This window comes from Erinaceus europaeus, chromosome 6 (genome assembly GCF_950295315.1).
Source record: "Erinaceus europaeus chromosome 6, mEriEur2.1, whole genome shotgun sequence".
Taxonomy (NCBI): Eukaryota; Metazoa; Chordata; class Mammalia; order Eulipotyphla; family Erinaceidae; genus Erinaceus; species Erinaceus europaeus.
In genome coordinates, this window is record NC_080167.1 from 56,503,538 (window position 1) to 56,517,393 (window position 13,856).

At 36.7% G+C, this 13,856-nt stretch overlaps 1 protein-coding gene across 1 annotated transcript in view; it reads left to right on the top strand.

The window, feature by feature from the left end:
• Positions 1-13,856, top strand: part of MALRD1 (MAM and LDL receptor class A domain containing 1) — a 580,642-nt gene that overhangs the window by 223,240 nt on the left and 343,546 nt on the right. The window contains exons 22-24 of the mRNA XM_060192257.1: positions 1,487-1,643; positions 6,635-6,745; positions 8,707-8,920. Coding sequence (XP_060048240.1) covers positions 1,487-1,643; positions 6,635-6,745; positions 8,707-8,920 — 482 coding nt within the window. The remainder of the gene's footprint in view (positions 1-1,486; positions 1,644-6,634; positions 6,746-8,706; positions 8,921-13,856) is intronic.

A 13,856-nucleotide genomic window follows, 5' to 3' on the forward strand; every position in this document is an offset into this window, starting at 1 on the left:
GAGATCCTTATGCAGGTCCTTGTGCTTCACACCATGAGCACTTAACCCACTGTGCTATCACCTGGACCCCAGTATATTCTCTCTCACTCTCTCTCTTCCTTCCCCTCTCTCTCAAGAGAAAAACCAGAACACCACTCTAGCATATGCATTGCTGTTGATTAAACACATGAAAGTCTTGCATTCTATCAACCTAATCACTACCTGGCATTCTTTTTTTTTTTTTTGTCATGTGACATCTTGTTCAATTTATTTTAGTGATTTAATAATGATTAACAAGATTGTAAGGTAACAGGGGTACAATTCCATATAGTTCCCACCACCAGAGTTCCATGTCCCATCCCCTCCATTGGAAGCCCTAACACTTCCTCTCCACTATTCCAAGCTTGGGATCCATGATTGTTCAACAAATTGTTTGGCTTCATATGTTAACTCTCTTTTCAATCACCAGGCTCCAGATGCCACCAGGATGCCGGCCAGGCTTCCCTGGATTGAAGACCCCACCAATGTGTCCTGGAGCTCAGCTTCCCCAGAGACACACCCTACTAGGGAAAGAGAGAGGCAGACTGGGAGTATGGACCGACCAGTCAACGCCCATGTTCAGCGGGGAAGCAGTTACAGAAGCCAGACCTTCTACCTTCTGCAACCCTCAACGACCCTGGGTCCATGCTCCCAGAGGGCTAGAGAATGGGAAAGCTACCATGGGAGGGGGTGGGTTATGGGGATTGGGTGGTGGGAATTGTGTGGAGTTGTACCCCTCCTACCTTATGTTTTTGTTCACTAATCCTTTCTTAAATAAAAAATTAAAAAAAAAAGAATAAGAATAACTACCTGGCATTCTATCAACCTAATCACTTATATATCTTTTCTGAATTGATAACTAAAGCAGCGGTACAAACTCTGTCCTTTGTATCAAGAATGCATTGCTACTTAGTTGTATTCCTCCTGAGTTTTCCTCTATAATTTGGTCCTTAAATAGGAACATCCACTATAAAAATGATCTATAGCAACTTATAAAATACTTAAGTAAAAATGAGAGAATTAAATTAGTAGAAAATACTTAAGTAAAAATGAGAGAATTAAATTAGTAGAAGTAATACATTGGAACATGAGTAGAAGCCCAAGACAGTTTTCTTTCTGCTTCTCATGCTTTTCAGTGAGTATTCTAAATATATTTAGTGCTTTCTGGTGTCATTTTACCCACATGAACACAGTTCTTCAAAGCTTATTAGCATATTGGCATTATGATTGCAAAATGATTTATATTTATCATATTTTATTTACACTATAGCAACTGATATCATTACATGGACCATGGATTCAGAATCAAAATAATGCAAGAATTAGTTCCACTAAAGTTTACAACCCATTACTATGCTCTCAAACTTGTACATTTGAGAAAAATTAAAACAACAGAATGTGACCAGTAACAAACTATTCTATTTTATGACTGCTCTTTTTTCATATGATAAACATATACTTTCCACAGAAATACTATATACGCTTGGTACCTGTATGCTGACAGCTCAAATGGAAAATTCGGTGATGTGGCTGACATCCTCACTCCTATGATTTCACGTACAGGACCACAGTGCACCTTGGTCTTCTGGACTCATATGAATGGTGCCACCGTGGGCTCTCTGCAGGTAATGCTTAGGCAATTGCCCTTTTTGGATATGATTTATATATAGTCACAATGCACAATTTAGGGTCTTTAAAAAATAGTCTGCTAATAAATGAAAACAGTTTTAAGTAGCTCATGAGTTTCAAAATGGAATGATTGAAAAGAAGCTTTGGCAGAGTTGAACCTGAATGGCTGATAAGGTGTGCATCTGTGTGTGTTCTCTTTGCTATGTTTGGCTTTGTTTTGTCTTCTTCTTACTGGAGCTTCACCACTCCAGGCTGACTTTTTCAGATGAAAAGACAGAGGAAGAGAAAAAGAAAGCACAACACTGAAGCTTTGTTCAGTGTAGTGGGTGCTGGATTTGCACTTGGGTGGTGCTTATTTTTTAAAATTTTTTATTTTATATTCATTTATTTATTTTCCATTTTGTTGCACTTGTCTTCTTATTGTTGTTGTAGTTATTATTGATGTAGTTGTTAGATAGGGCAGAAATGGAGAGAGGAAGGGAAGACAGAGATGGGGAGAGAAAGACAACTGAAGACCTGCTTCATCGCCTGTGAAGTGACCCCTCCTGCAGGTGGGGAGCCGGGGGCTTGAACTGGGATCCTTCCATTCCTTATGCTTCGTGCCACATGCACTTAACCCACTGCACTACTGCCCGACTACCTGGGTGGTGCCTATTACAAAGCAAGAGTGCATTATCCTAGTGAGCTCTTATGTGGAATACACACACACACACATATTTCTTTTTCTTTAATTGTTACTTAATAGAATTGCATGAAAATAGTCACCATTCTACATACTGTTTCAATCTATTTACTGTTCAGCTTATGGTTACTGCTTTTATATTGAGGTTACAATTTCTGTGCGATATAGTTTTATACTTGAAAAGTTTCATGTAGGCTTCAGTATTGGTGTTCTCAGAATAGCTTGAGCTACTGTATTCTTTGCTTTTTGGTGGCATTTCAAAGTGGAGTCTTCAATAGTCTTTTTCAAATTGTTTGAGTTGTTTCCCTTCCGGTCAAGAGAATGTTCCAGATTTACCTTATTTTGATTCTGTTCTATCCCTAGAATTAACTTTTTGCTTGGGGCCCATAAGAAGGGGAGAGATATGGTTTCTTTTAAAAGATGAGGATAAACAGGCAAAACAAAGAAGTTCTGACATGTAGATCCTATTATGTAGAATCTAGTATGTAGATCCATAGACATATGTCCTCATATTGGATATGCCTTCCATAGCATATAATGTTTGTGAGTAGTGTATGGAGACCCATAATTTATACAGACAAACCCATCTTCATTTATGCTTGGGTTTAAGCTTAGGTAACTTTTAATAGGAAGTCTTCTGAGAAATAAATCACAACATTTCAGATTTTTTTTAAATCAATTTTAGATCAGGGTATCTTGATAAATGTCTCCAGGGTTATCACTGGGGTTTGGTGCTGGTACTATGAATCCACTGATCCTGGAGGCCATTTTTTCCCACTTTTTAGTAGGATAGGACAGAGAGAAATTATATGGGGAAGGGAAGACAGAGAAGGGAGAGAAAGACAGACACCTGCAGACCTGATTCACCATTTGTGAAGCGACCCCTCATGCAGATGGGGAGCTGGGTCTTGAACCAGGATCCTTGCATGGTTACTTGTTCTTCGTACTATGTGCATTTAACTTGGTGCACCACCGCCCGACCCACATAATGGATCTTTTATTCTTTTTTTAAATATTTATTTATTTATTCCATTTGTTGCCCTTATTGTTTTTATTGTTATTATTGTTGTCATTGATGTTATCATTGTTGGATAGGACAGATAAAAATGGAGAGGGGGGAAGACAGAGGGGGAGAGAAAGACACCTGCAGACATGCTTCACCACTTATGAAGTGACTTCCTCATGGAGGTGTGGAGCCAGAGGCTCGAACCAGGATCCTTATGCAGATCCTTGCACTTTGCAGATTCTTTTATTCTTTCATAACATTGGTTGATTTAGGAAGAAGTCTGTATGTGAAAAGATGTTAGACTTGAGCTCCTTGCTTTATTTTTCCTGAATAAAGAGTAAGAGACTGTAGACCAGCTGCTTAATTACTTTCTCAGTAATTTGATTATAATTTATTTTATTTTTTTAATTTTTTATTATATTTACTTACTGGATAGAAACCGTCAGAAATTAAGAGGTAGGGGGAGAGAGACAGAGACGCACCTGCAGTACTGCTTCACCACTTGCAAATCTTTCCCCCTGCAAGTGGGGACTAGGGGCTCAAACCTGGGACCTTGTACATTCTAACATGTGAGCTCAACCAGATGCATCACCACCTAGCCCCCTGGTTGCAATTTATTATTAGATAATTTTGGCATTTTATCACTATCTTATTCTAGGATTCTTCCAACCACATTAAAATTAATTTTCCAAATAAATGCCAGAAAAACATCTTATTTTTAAGGTGCTACTAGTTTTTTTAAATTGATATCATAGTAAATGTATAGATCAATATTTTGGAGAGTTTTTCTTTTTATTATAGATGAAACTTCTCACCCTTAAGAGTCTAAAAGTTTATTTCTTTGTATATATGTGTCTACATTATGTATGTTTAGTAATAAATTGAAATCACAATTTGTCATTTATCCTACTGTGTCTTTTAATAAATGGTTCTAGGTAAAACAGCCAGTGCAGTTTACTGCAGGGTGTTTATCAGAAAAGTGAGAATTAGTTAACTGGCATATCTCATGGTTGAGATTTAATTATGTAAAATGTGCTTTCATTTATTAAAGACAGAGGTAGGAAAATTGAGAGGGATGAAGTTATATAGAGGGGAGGGAGAGAGAAAAAAGAGAGAGAGAGAGTTAGAGGGAGAGAGAGAGGGAGAGAGAGTTAGAAGGAGAGAGAGAGTTGGAGAGAGAGTTAGAAGGAGAGAGAGTTAGAGGGAGAGGGAGAGAGAGAGAGAGAGAGAGAGAGAGAGAGGGGGAGCTGAAACACTGCTTCTCTACTGCAGGTGTGGAGGGACTGGAGCCAGGGCCCTTGCACAGGATGCCATATCACACCCTGTAATGTACCACCACCTGGCCCATGTTTTCATTTTTTTCCAGATTAAGATTGTTGTTAGAAGATGAAAATTATAAAATACCATTAAACTTTATAATTTTCAAGTAATTGAAACTGTAACACATAGTACTCTTATTTTTAATTTATGACTAAAATAATACTAAATATTGCATTAATATGTTGTATGAGTGTTATTTGTATGATATTCATAAAAAGATAAAGTAGGGGGCCAGGTCGCAAAGCTCAAGGACTGGCATAAGGATCCCGGTTCAAGCCCCCAGCTCCCCACCTTCAGGGGGTTTGCTTCACATGCGGTGGAGAAGCATGTCTGTAGGTGTTTATCTTTCTCTCCCCCCACCTCTGTTTTCCCTTCCTCTCTTGATTTCTCTCTGTCCAGTCCAACAACAACAGCAATGACAACAATAACAGTAACAACAAAGCCAACAAAATTGAAAAGATGTCCTTCAGGAGCAGTGGATTCTTAGTGCAGACACTGAGCCCCAGAGATAAGCCTGGAGGCAAAAAAAAAAAAAAAAGGACAACGTATTTACTATACATTCTTTTAGCATTCACTAAAATTATTCTAATATACAGTTTTTATATTTTTATTTTGGAAATCACTTGAATTTTAAAAACTGAAAATTCAATTCCTTTTTAGTATATTATTCCTCTTTGGATCTTGAGAAACTATGGTTGGTATTTTCCCTTGGATACATAAAGAGGCTAGTAAAACTCTCTGTTTTTTAATCCTTTGAATAGTGATAGAGTCAGAAAGAATGTTAAAAGGACCTCAACACTGAAGCCTCCTGAATTCAAGTCTGGGACTCACATAGCTAAGTAGCACACTATGCAACTGTGAGGCCAGCCCCAAACTCTGTACTTTTATAAACAGAAACATTTAAATATAATTTTTAAAAATATTTCATGCAAAACATTAAGACTTAGCTTTCAAAAGTCAATCTCCTCACAAACCCTTTATGCAATTATTTCCTTAAATATATTTTTTTAAAAAGTAGAATAAAGAAAGCAGGTTGTACCCCTGTAACATATATAGCTAAGTAATACAGTGCTATTTTAATTCAATCAACAAGGAACTAAAGGTGAAAAAAATAAAAATGGTGGTCTGGGAGGTGGCACAGTGGATAAAGCACTGGGCTCTCAAGCATGAGGTCCTGAGTTCAATTCCCAGCAGCATATGTACCAGAGTGATGTCTGGTTCTTTCTCTCTCTCCTACTATCTTTATCATGAATAAATAAATAAGATATTTTTTAAAAAGTAAAAATAAAAATAACAGAGGGGAGAGCTAAATGTTATCTCGCAAGGTAAAGTACATGTCACCATGTAACGATGCACAATGACCTTGGTTTCACTCAACCACCATGTGGTGGCAGCATGCTAGGAGGAGTACCACAGGTGATCAAGCAGTGCTACACTGTCTCTCATCCTTCATTTTGTCTCTCCTCCTACCTGGAAAAAAAAAAGTCAGCCCTCCAGGAGCAAGGTAATCACGTAGGCAAGAAGCCCTGGGGGGCAAAAATGGGGAGAAGGAGGAGTGACTTCAAAGAAGTTTGACTGAAAAGGGTTACAGAGACTTCAAACTGTTTAGCCATCCACTAAACCAAACTAAGTCATCCACTGTCTTTAATTCAATGACATGAAGATTATGTAATACTTAAAATTCTAGTTGTTAACTGCTGTCAGTTTTTTAAAAAGCTTAATTCATTGGCACCCAGATATTTTTGGACATAGTTGACAAATACTGTGCACACAGTTATTCCACAAAGTTTGTGAGATAGCCTGGAGAAACAATGCCATATGGGAAATAAAGACATCTAGTGAAAAGGGTCTCGCCTTGTTCTCTCAACGACATCATGCTGATAATAATTTTTTTTAAAAAAATCCTGGGAAGATTCTGTATGTGTGAACTGTTATCAGGGCAAAATATGTCAAACTTCATACTTGGTTTATCTCTCCAGGTACTTAGCAAGAAGGACAATGCTACTGCTAAACTGTGGGCTCAAAATGGACAGCAAGGTGCAGAGTGGAAAAAAGTAGAAGTGTTTCTGGGTGTTCATTCACATATACAGGTTTGTAAGCCAACTAGTCGATAATGGTTGAGTTTTGTTGATCTTTTTTTGGTAATTCTAAATTATCTCCTATAGTGATACCCTTGCTCTCCTTTTTTTTTTTTTCTTTCCGATGTGTTATATACATACTTAAAATCCTAAATAAGATAATTCTGTAAGGAATTTGCAATTCTGTAATGTCCTGATTCTCTCCATAATACATTTAGGAACATGTCAACCACTCTTTCTCCACGATCAGTCTTTCACGTGTACAGGACACCTCTCTCTGTATGCATGCACCAACAACTCTGCTGTTAAACATTAACCTCCCAATTAAAAGAAAATGTTGCAGTCATTCTTCTTCCTCTTCCTCCTCCTCCTCCTCCTCCTCTTCTTCTTCTTCTTCTTTTTTTTGTCTCCAGTCTCTGGGGTTCGGTGACAGCACTATGAGTTCATTGCTTCTGGCAGCCATTTTTTTCCTTTTTTTTTTTTATTAGTACTGAGAGAAATTGAGAGAGGATGTGAATACAGAGAGAGAAAGAGAAAAATAGACACCCGCAGACCCTCTTCACCATTCGTGAAGCATTCCCTCTGCATGTAGGGTGTGGGGCTGGAACCTGGTCCATGTAGGTAGCCTTTAGAATAGTACAATGTGTACTTAACTGGGTACACCAACATCCTTATTATTCTTTACTATTTAATGACTCTTTATAGTTCCCAAAGTCTATCTAACACATTTCTTTATCCTAATATATCTCCCTGAGAAAAATAGCAATTTATTCTTTTTAAATGTAAATTCAACATATGAATTTTCATAGTTATGGAAATTTGCGTAACTATTAAGTATTTTTTGTGTGCCTTTCTGTTAATAATGTGAAACACATGGTTTTCAATTATTCTGTCCCCTAAAAAAGAAAACATGTTTCCATATAATAGTATAAAAGCTTAATATATTTTAAGGAAAAATTCTAATTACTTTTCCCAAGAAAAATAATTGCTTAGATTTGATCAAGAGTGTCTTTTAAGAATTTGATGGCAATAAATATTTCATATAAAATCATAAAGCTATATATTTTGTTGACATCTATACTTAAAATTTACTTTAAAATATATGAATAAGTTTTTTGTTAGCATCCAAATGTATGTTTTCCCTGCAGAGATAGTGAATAGAAACCCTGAATTACTTTGAAATTCAAAGTTGAACAATATGTGACTGTGTTTTGCACATCAGTATTCATCTTATATTCCTGGTAGTAGTAATGTTACAAGATGACATTTCTAAAAACTTCAGCTACTTTTTATTTTTTGTCATTGCTAATTCTATCCTGAGTCCAGTTTAAGCAGGGTCTCACTGTCAACAATGCACACGTAAGAATTTTGTTCCTCATACATGATAATCAAAGCTAGTAAGAATTCTTTCAATTACAAAGATGTTGCCAATCTAAAAAAAAAAAAAAAACTCAACAGTATTGAACTTTGATATCTTTTTACTTGCACATTGTTGAAGTAGCCAGGTCTGAGATGAGACAAGAAGTGATCAAAAGAGTACAAAGCGTTCACTTGCCTTTGCTTTCCCTTGGTTATTCTGTTACCTAGTTGGTCTTCTGCCTCTGGACAGGTCTTGTGGCAGAGGTGGTTGTCATCAGGCCTCAGTTTCTGTACTGCACACTGCATATCAGAGTGGTATGCTGATCTTCATATTGCTCAGTCTGTCATTAGATACATAAATCTTGAGAAAAGAAATGGTCACGCCTTCTTTCAGACCTGAGATCCAGCTGTCATGGGTTGTTGATTCCTGTCATTCACAAATTTAAAGAACAATAGTGTTGCCACTCCCACCTTCTTTTGTGTTGAGGATGGTGACATTTTGATCATATTTAAGCCTGATGTCTCTTTTAAGTGTTTGTTCAAAATTTGTATCATTAATGGACAACTAAATTGAAATTGCCTTTTTTCTTGTTTCTTTCTTTTTTTTTTTTTAGATTGTCTTTAGGGCAAAACGTGGTATCAGCTACATGGGAGATGTAGCTCTGGATGATATTTCCTTTCAGGACTGCTCCCCACTCCTTAACCTAGTCAGGAAGTGCACTGCTCAGGAATTCATGTGTGCCAACAAGCACTGCATTGCAAAGGACAAGCTGTGTGATTTTGTGAATGATTGTGCTGATAATTCAGATGAGACTGCTGTCATTTGCAGTAAGTAGAGGGTTCTGCTTCCTTCCTTATGCCTTTATCTCCCACAGCCTTACTCTATAAAGTGTAGAAATTGTAGAGGGATAAAATCAAGGAAATAAAACAAGATCCAAAGAAATGGAAAGATACAACTTGTTCATGGATTGACAGAATTAACACCATCCTAATAACTATTCTACCTAGGACCGTACACCTAGTTCTATTTTTTTTAATTGCCATCTAGGTTATCATTGGTGCTTGTTGACTGCATGGAAAATCTACTACTTTTGGTAGTAGTTTTATTTTTTGCTATTGTTTTTTCTTTCTTTTTTTCTCTTTGATAGAAAGAAATTGAGAAGGAAGGAAGATATAGAGAGGAATAGTGAAGGATACCTGCAACACTGCTTCACTGCTTCTGAAGCTTCCCCCTGCAGGTGGGGACAGGGCATGTGATCTTGGGTCATTGTGCATAGTATGTGTGTGCTCTACCAGGTGTGCCACTGCCTTTTACTTGCCATACACAGATTTTATGCCACCCCCATCATGGCCCCATAAAATTCTTGTATGAAAAGAGAACAAAAGCCAAAAAATTATCTCGAACCAGAAAAATACCTAGAATTGCCAAACCAGTAATGAGAGAAAAGAACAGGAATTGAAGCATCATGCTGCCTGATCGCAAGTTTTATTACTGGCTTTTATGATCAAACTGCCTGTTCCTGGGACTAAAATAAACATATGGGCCAGTGGAATAGAATTTAGAATCCAGAAGTAATCCCTCACGCCTACAGATGTCTGATTTTTGACAGAAAGACTTAAAAAATTAGATGGAAAAAAGAGATTGTCTTCAACAACTGGTGCTGGGAGAATTGGGTTGAAGTGTGAAGAAGACTGAAACTAGACAGTTACATGTATCAGCATATGCAAAAGTAAGATCCAACTGGATCAAGGTTTGGGTGTTAGAACAGAATCCATCAGATATTTAGAGGAAAATACTGGCAAAACACTTTTTACTGTAAACTCTTTTTTCTTTTTCCCACCTCTTTTAAAATTTGATTTAATAATGATTAACAAGATTGTAAGATAAGAGGGATACAATCCCATACAATTCCCACCACCAGAGTTCTATATCCCAGCCCCTCCATTTCCTAATCTTTATCTCTCTGGGCCTAGGATCATTATGGGATGCAGTTATTGTAAGCTTTTTTTTTTTTTAAATATGTTCTCCAGCCTCCCTTTCAGAGGTTGTTTTCTTTTTTTTTTATTTAAATTTATTTATTTATTCATTCCTTTTGTTGCTCTTGTTGTTTTGTTGTTGTAGTTATTATTGATGTCATTGTTGTTGGATAGGACAGAGAGAAATGGAGAGAGGAGGGGAAGACAGAGAGGGGGAGAGAAAGACAGACACCTGCAGACCTGCTTCACCGCCTGTGAAGTGACTCCCCTGCAGGTGGGGAGCCGGGGGCTCGAACCGGGATCCTTCCGCTGGTCCTTGTGCTTAGCGCCACCTGCGCTTAACCCACTGTGCTACCGCCCGACTCCCCTATTGTAAGCTTTTAAAACAGCTTCATTGACTCAAGTCCAACTGCATGGGAAAAAAAAAAAGCGAAAATAAACCAATAGAGCTACATCAAACTGTCTGTGTGGAAAAAGTTGGCCTGGATCATTGAAGTCTTGGTGATGACAACAAAGCCCTATATGTGTTAATGATGGAGAACTTCTATTTATATCATATAGCTAATCATTTCTTCAGTTGTCTGTCATTTTTATCCCCATTAGTTCCATGTATTTACCAAGAAAAACATTTCACTACTAGTGAATTTTAATTTAGTAAAATGAGTGTTAAATGTTTACCCTTATCTTACAAATGTTTTTGCTGCATGTTGTATATTCTGCATTGCATACTCCTTCATTGTCTTCACTGTCGTTTTTATTTGACTATCTCACAAACTGATCAGGTCACCAAATAGCAGAATTTTTAGTTTGCTTATAATGTTGCTAATATGTCTTCTTACCAAGAGAATCAGTGCATTTTTTCAGTAAATTATCTGTTTACTGGTGTCTAAATTTTCCTTAAGTTGTTTGTATTTAGATTCTAACATTGTAAATATTTCTTGGGATTTTCTGTCCTATCTTGAGAAAGAATGCTAATGTGTTAAGTGGATCAGAAGTGCATTGAAACTTACTCTTTTGTATGGAAAACAAGTCAGAAATAATCAGAAGAATTTGGAAGGAAACTTATATCATGCAGTGCTTTTTGTGAACTAATTGGAAAAAAGAAAACTTCTAGCATTTTAGAACCAATAGCCAAAATAATAATAATAATAATAAGAAGAAGAATATCAGAAAATATGGATCTCATTACAATTACAGAGAACTGTATTTTCTCAAGTAGCCATGCTTAGTTTCACTATGTTTTTTAAAGTTCAACAATGTCTCCATTTTGCTGGTCTTAAATGTTATCTTCTATTATGAAGCTGATGGAATCTGGTAGTTGAATTATGATGAGTAATTTTACTTACCTTACATATATTGTAAACTTCCACATATATATCTAGAATAACAGGTAGAAAAAAAGCTTTCTTAATCACCATAGCAACTGTGTTCAAAAGTTTGGCAGACAACAAACAAGAATTTGAACTTTCGTTCCAGTCTTCAGATTTTTTTTTTTTTACTTAAAATTTTTGAGAGTTCTAAGTATATTTACTGAACTAAGTATATTCATTCTGAACATGAATCAAAATTCAAGAAAGCTTTTAAAATATCTCTATGTAGAAGTAACCACCTAGGAATAACAGTAAGAATGAAAACTCATTTTGAAAGTAGACTACTGGGCAGGGGAGACAGCATAATGCTTATGCAAAAGAATTTCATGCCTGAGGCTCTGAGGTCCCATGTCCAATCCCCTGAACCACCATAAAGCAGAGGTGAGCAGTGCTCAAGTGTCTCTGTCTCATTAAAATATTTTTTTTCTCCAGGGTTATTGCTGGGGCTTGGTGCTGGGACTATAAATTCACTGCACCTGGTAAATATATATATATATATATATATTAGACATATTATGTGCACTTAGCTGGGTGTGTCACCGCCCAGCCACAGAAATAATTTTTTTCAAAAAGTATAGCCTCTCTCTGATAAAGAAAAAATATTTCTTTATAAAGTTTCATTTGTCTTTAGATTCATATAAACTTATAGAGCACAATCTGGCAGAGATAAAATTCAATATTATTCAAATTCAAATATGCTTGGAAGGATGCAGTTTACCAGGTGAGCTATCCCTTCCTCTCTCTCCTGCCTCCCCCCCCAAGTATTTGAAATCTTTGACCATATCAGGATTACTGTTCAATTTGAGTAGAAATGAATGTGCCACAGTGAACCATGCATCAACTTCCACTCTGAAAACTATTGAGCTAGACAATTATTTCCTTCTTAGGTAGGAACCATATAAGATTTCACCAGGCATTCTGTAATTAACACGTATTATCATCTGGCATTTCCTTTTCCTTTATTTACTTGGTGAACATTGCAGAATTTCAACATAAGTGGTCCAGGAGCAAAAATAAAGAAAACCTGGATATTATGTGAACAACTGTGGAACTCTGTGTCTAGTAAACAAGATAGGTGTATTAACATTTACAGTATGAATGAGAGCTAGAACAAGTGCGTAGTACTTTCACAGTGGTTTAGAGCAGATAATTTAGTTATAAACAAATGCAAGTCCCACCATGGGCTTTCATACAAATAATACATCACCTTGGAAATGACGGGTGTGTTTACAGAGACTTTATTAATCATAGGCTATGAAACAGCTTTCCTTTGTCAGATTATGTTAGAAAGTAGGTTGGGTATCACAGTGTTAATAACTTGCTTCCTGTGAAGGATCAGTCATCTAAGCTTCAGGGGTTCTTATTACACAATGAAACTGAGTGACTGGAGCTCAGAAAGATTTCATTGTCATTCCAGAAGAGTCAACATTCTTAATGTCATGTGAGGGCCTTTTCTGGATCAGATGTTAAATTGCGTATTTTAAAAAAGTGATCTTTTAAAACTTCTATTGGAGATGTTAATGCTTTATAGTACAATCATTGACATATGCATACAATTTCATTATATAATAGGCCCCCAGAATTTTCTTCCCCAGAGTCCTTTGCTTTGATGCAATATGGCATGTCCAGTCCATGTTTTTCTTTGTGCTCTCCCTCCCTGTCCCTACTATTAAGTCCTGCTATTGAGTGAGATCATTTGGTATTTGTCCTTCTCTTTTTGGCTTATCTCACTCAACATGGTGTCCAGGAGTTTCATCCAAGACAAACTCATAATTTTTAACAGCTAGGTAGTATTCCATCGTGTATATATGCCACAATTTTTTAAACCACTCATCCGATGTTGGACATCTGGGTTGCTTCCAGGTTCTTGCAATTACAAACTGTGCTCTTATAAACACATGGAAAGGTATATAGGTATACAAAGATCTCTTCTGATAGGTGTTTCTGTCTCCTTTGGGTTAATCCCCAGCAGAAGAATTACAGGGTCTTAGGGTAGGTCCACTTCTAGTGTATCAATAAGTCACCAAATTGCTTTCCACAGTGGTTGGGCCATTTTTCATTCCCACCAGCAGTGAAGATGTGTCCATTTTTCTCCACATACTCTCCAACATTTGTCATTTCTGTCCTTTCTGATATATGACATTCTCATCTGTTCTTCTTTTCTGCTGTGATTCTCTTCCAATGGTTTTATCACTTTGGTTGCAAATATGTGGACTAGTTTATCAGGTTCTACCTCAAAAAATCTTATTGTCTCTGGTTTATTAGCATTTTTTTCCTGGGACTGTTTTTTGGTTTGCTAGTGTGATGCATTTTTTTTTTTTTTTTGGCCTCCCCATTCTGTCTGTTAACCCTTTTACAGAGTTGAACACTTGGTTGGGGATAACAGTGGTATGTCACACCAAGATTTCAGTTTAGCA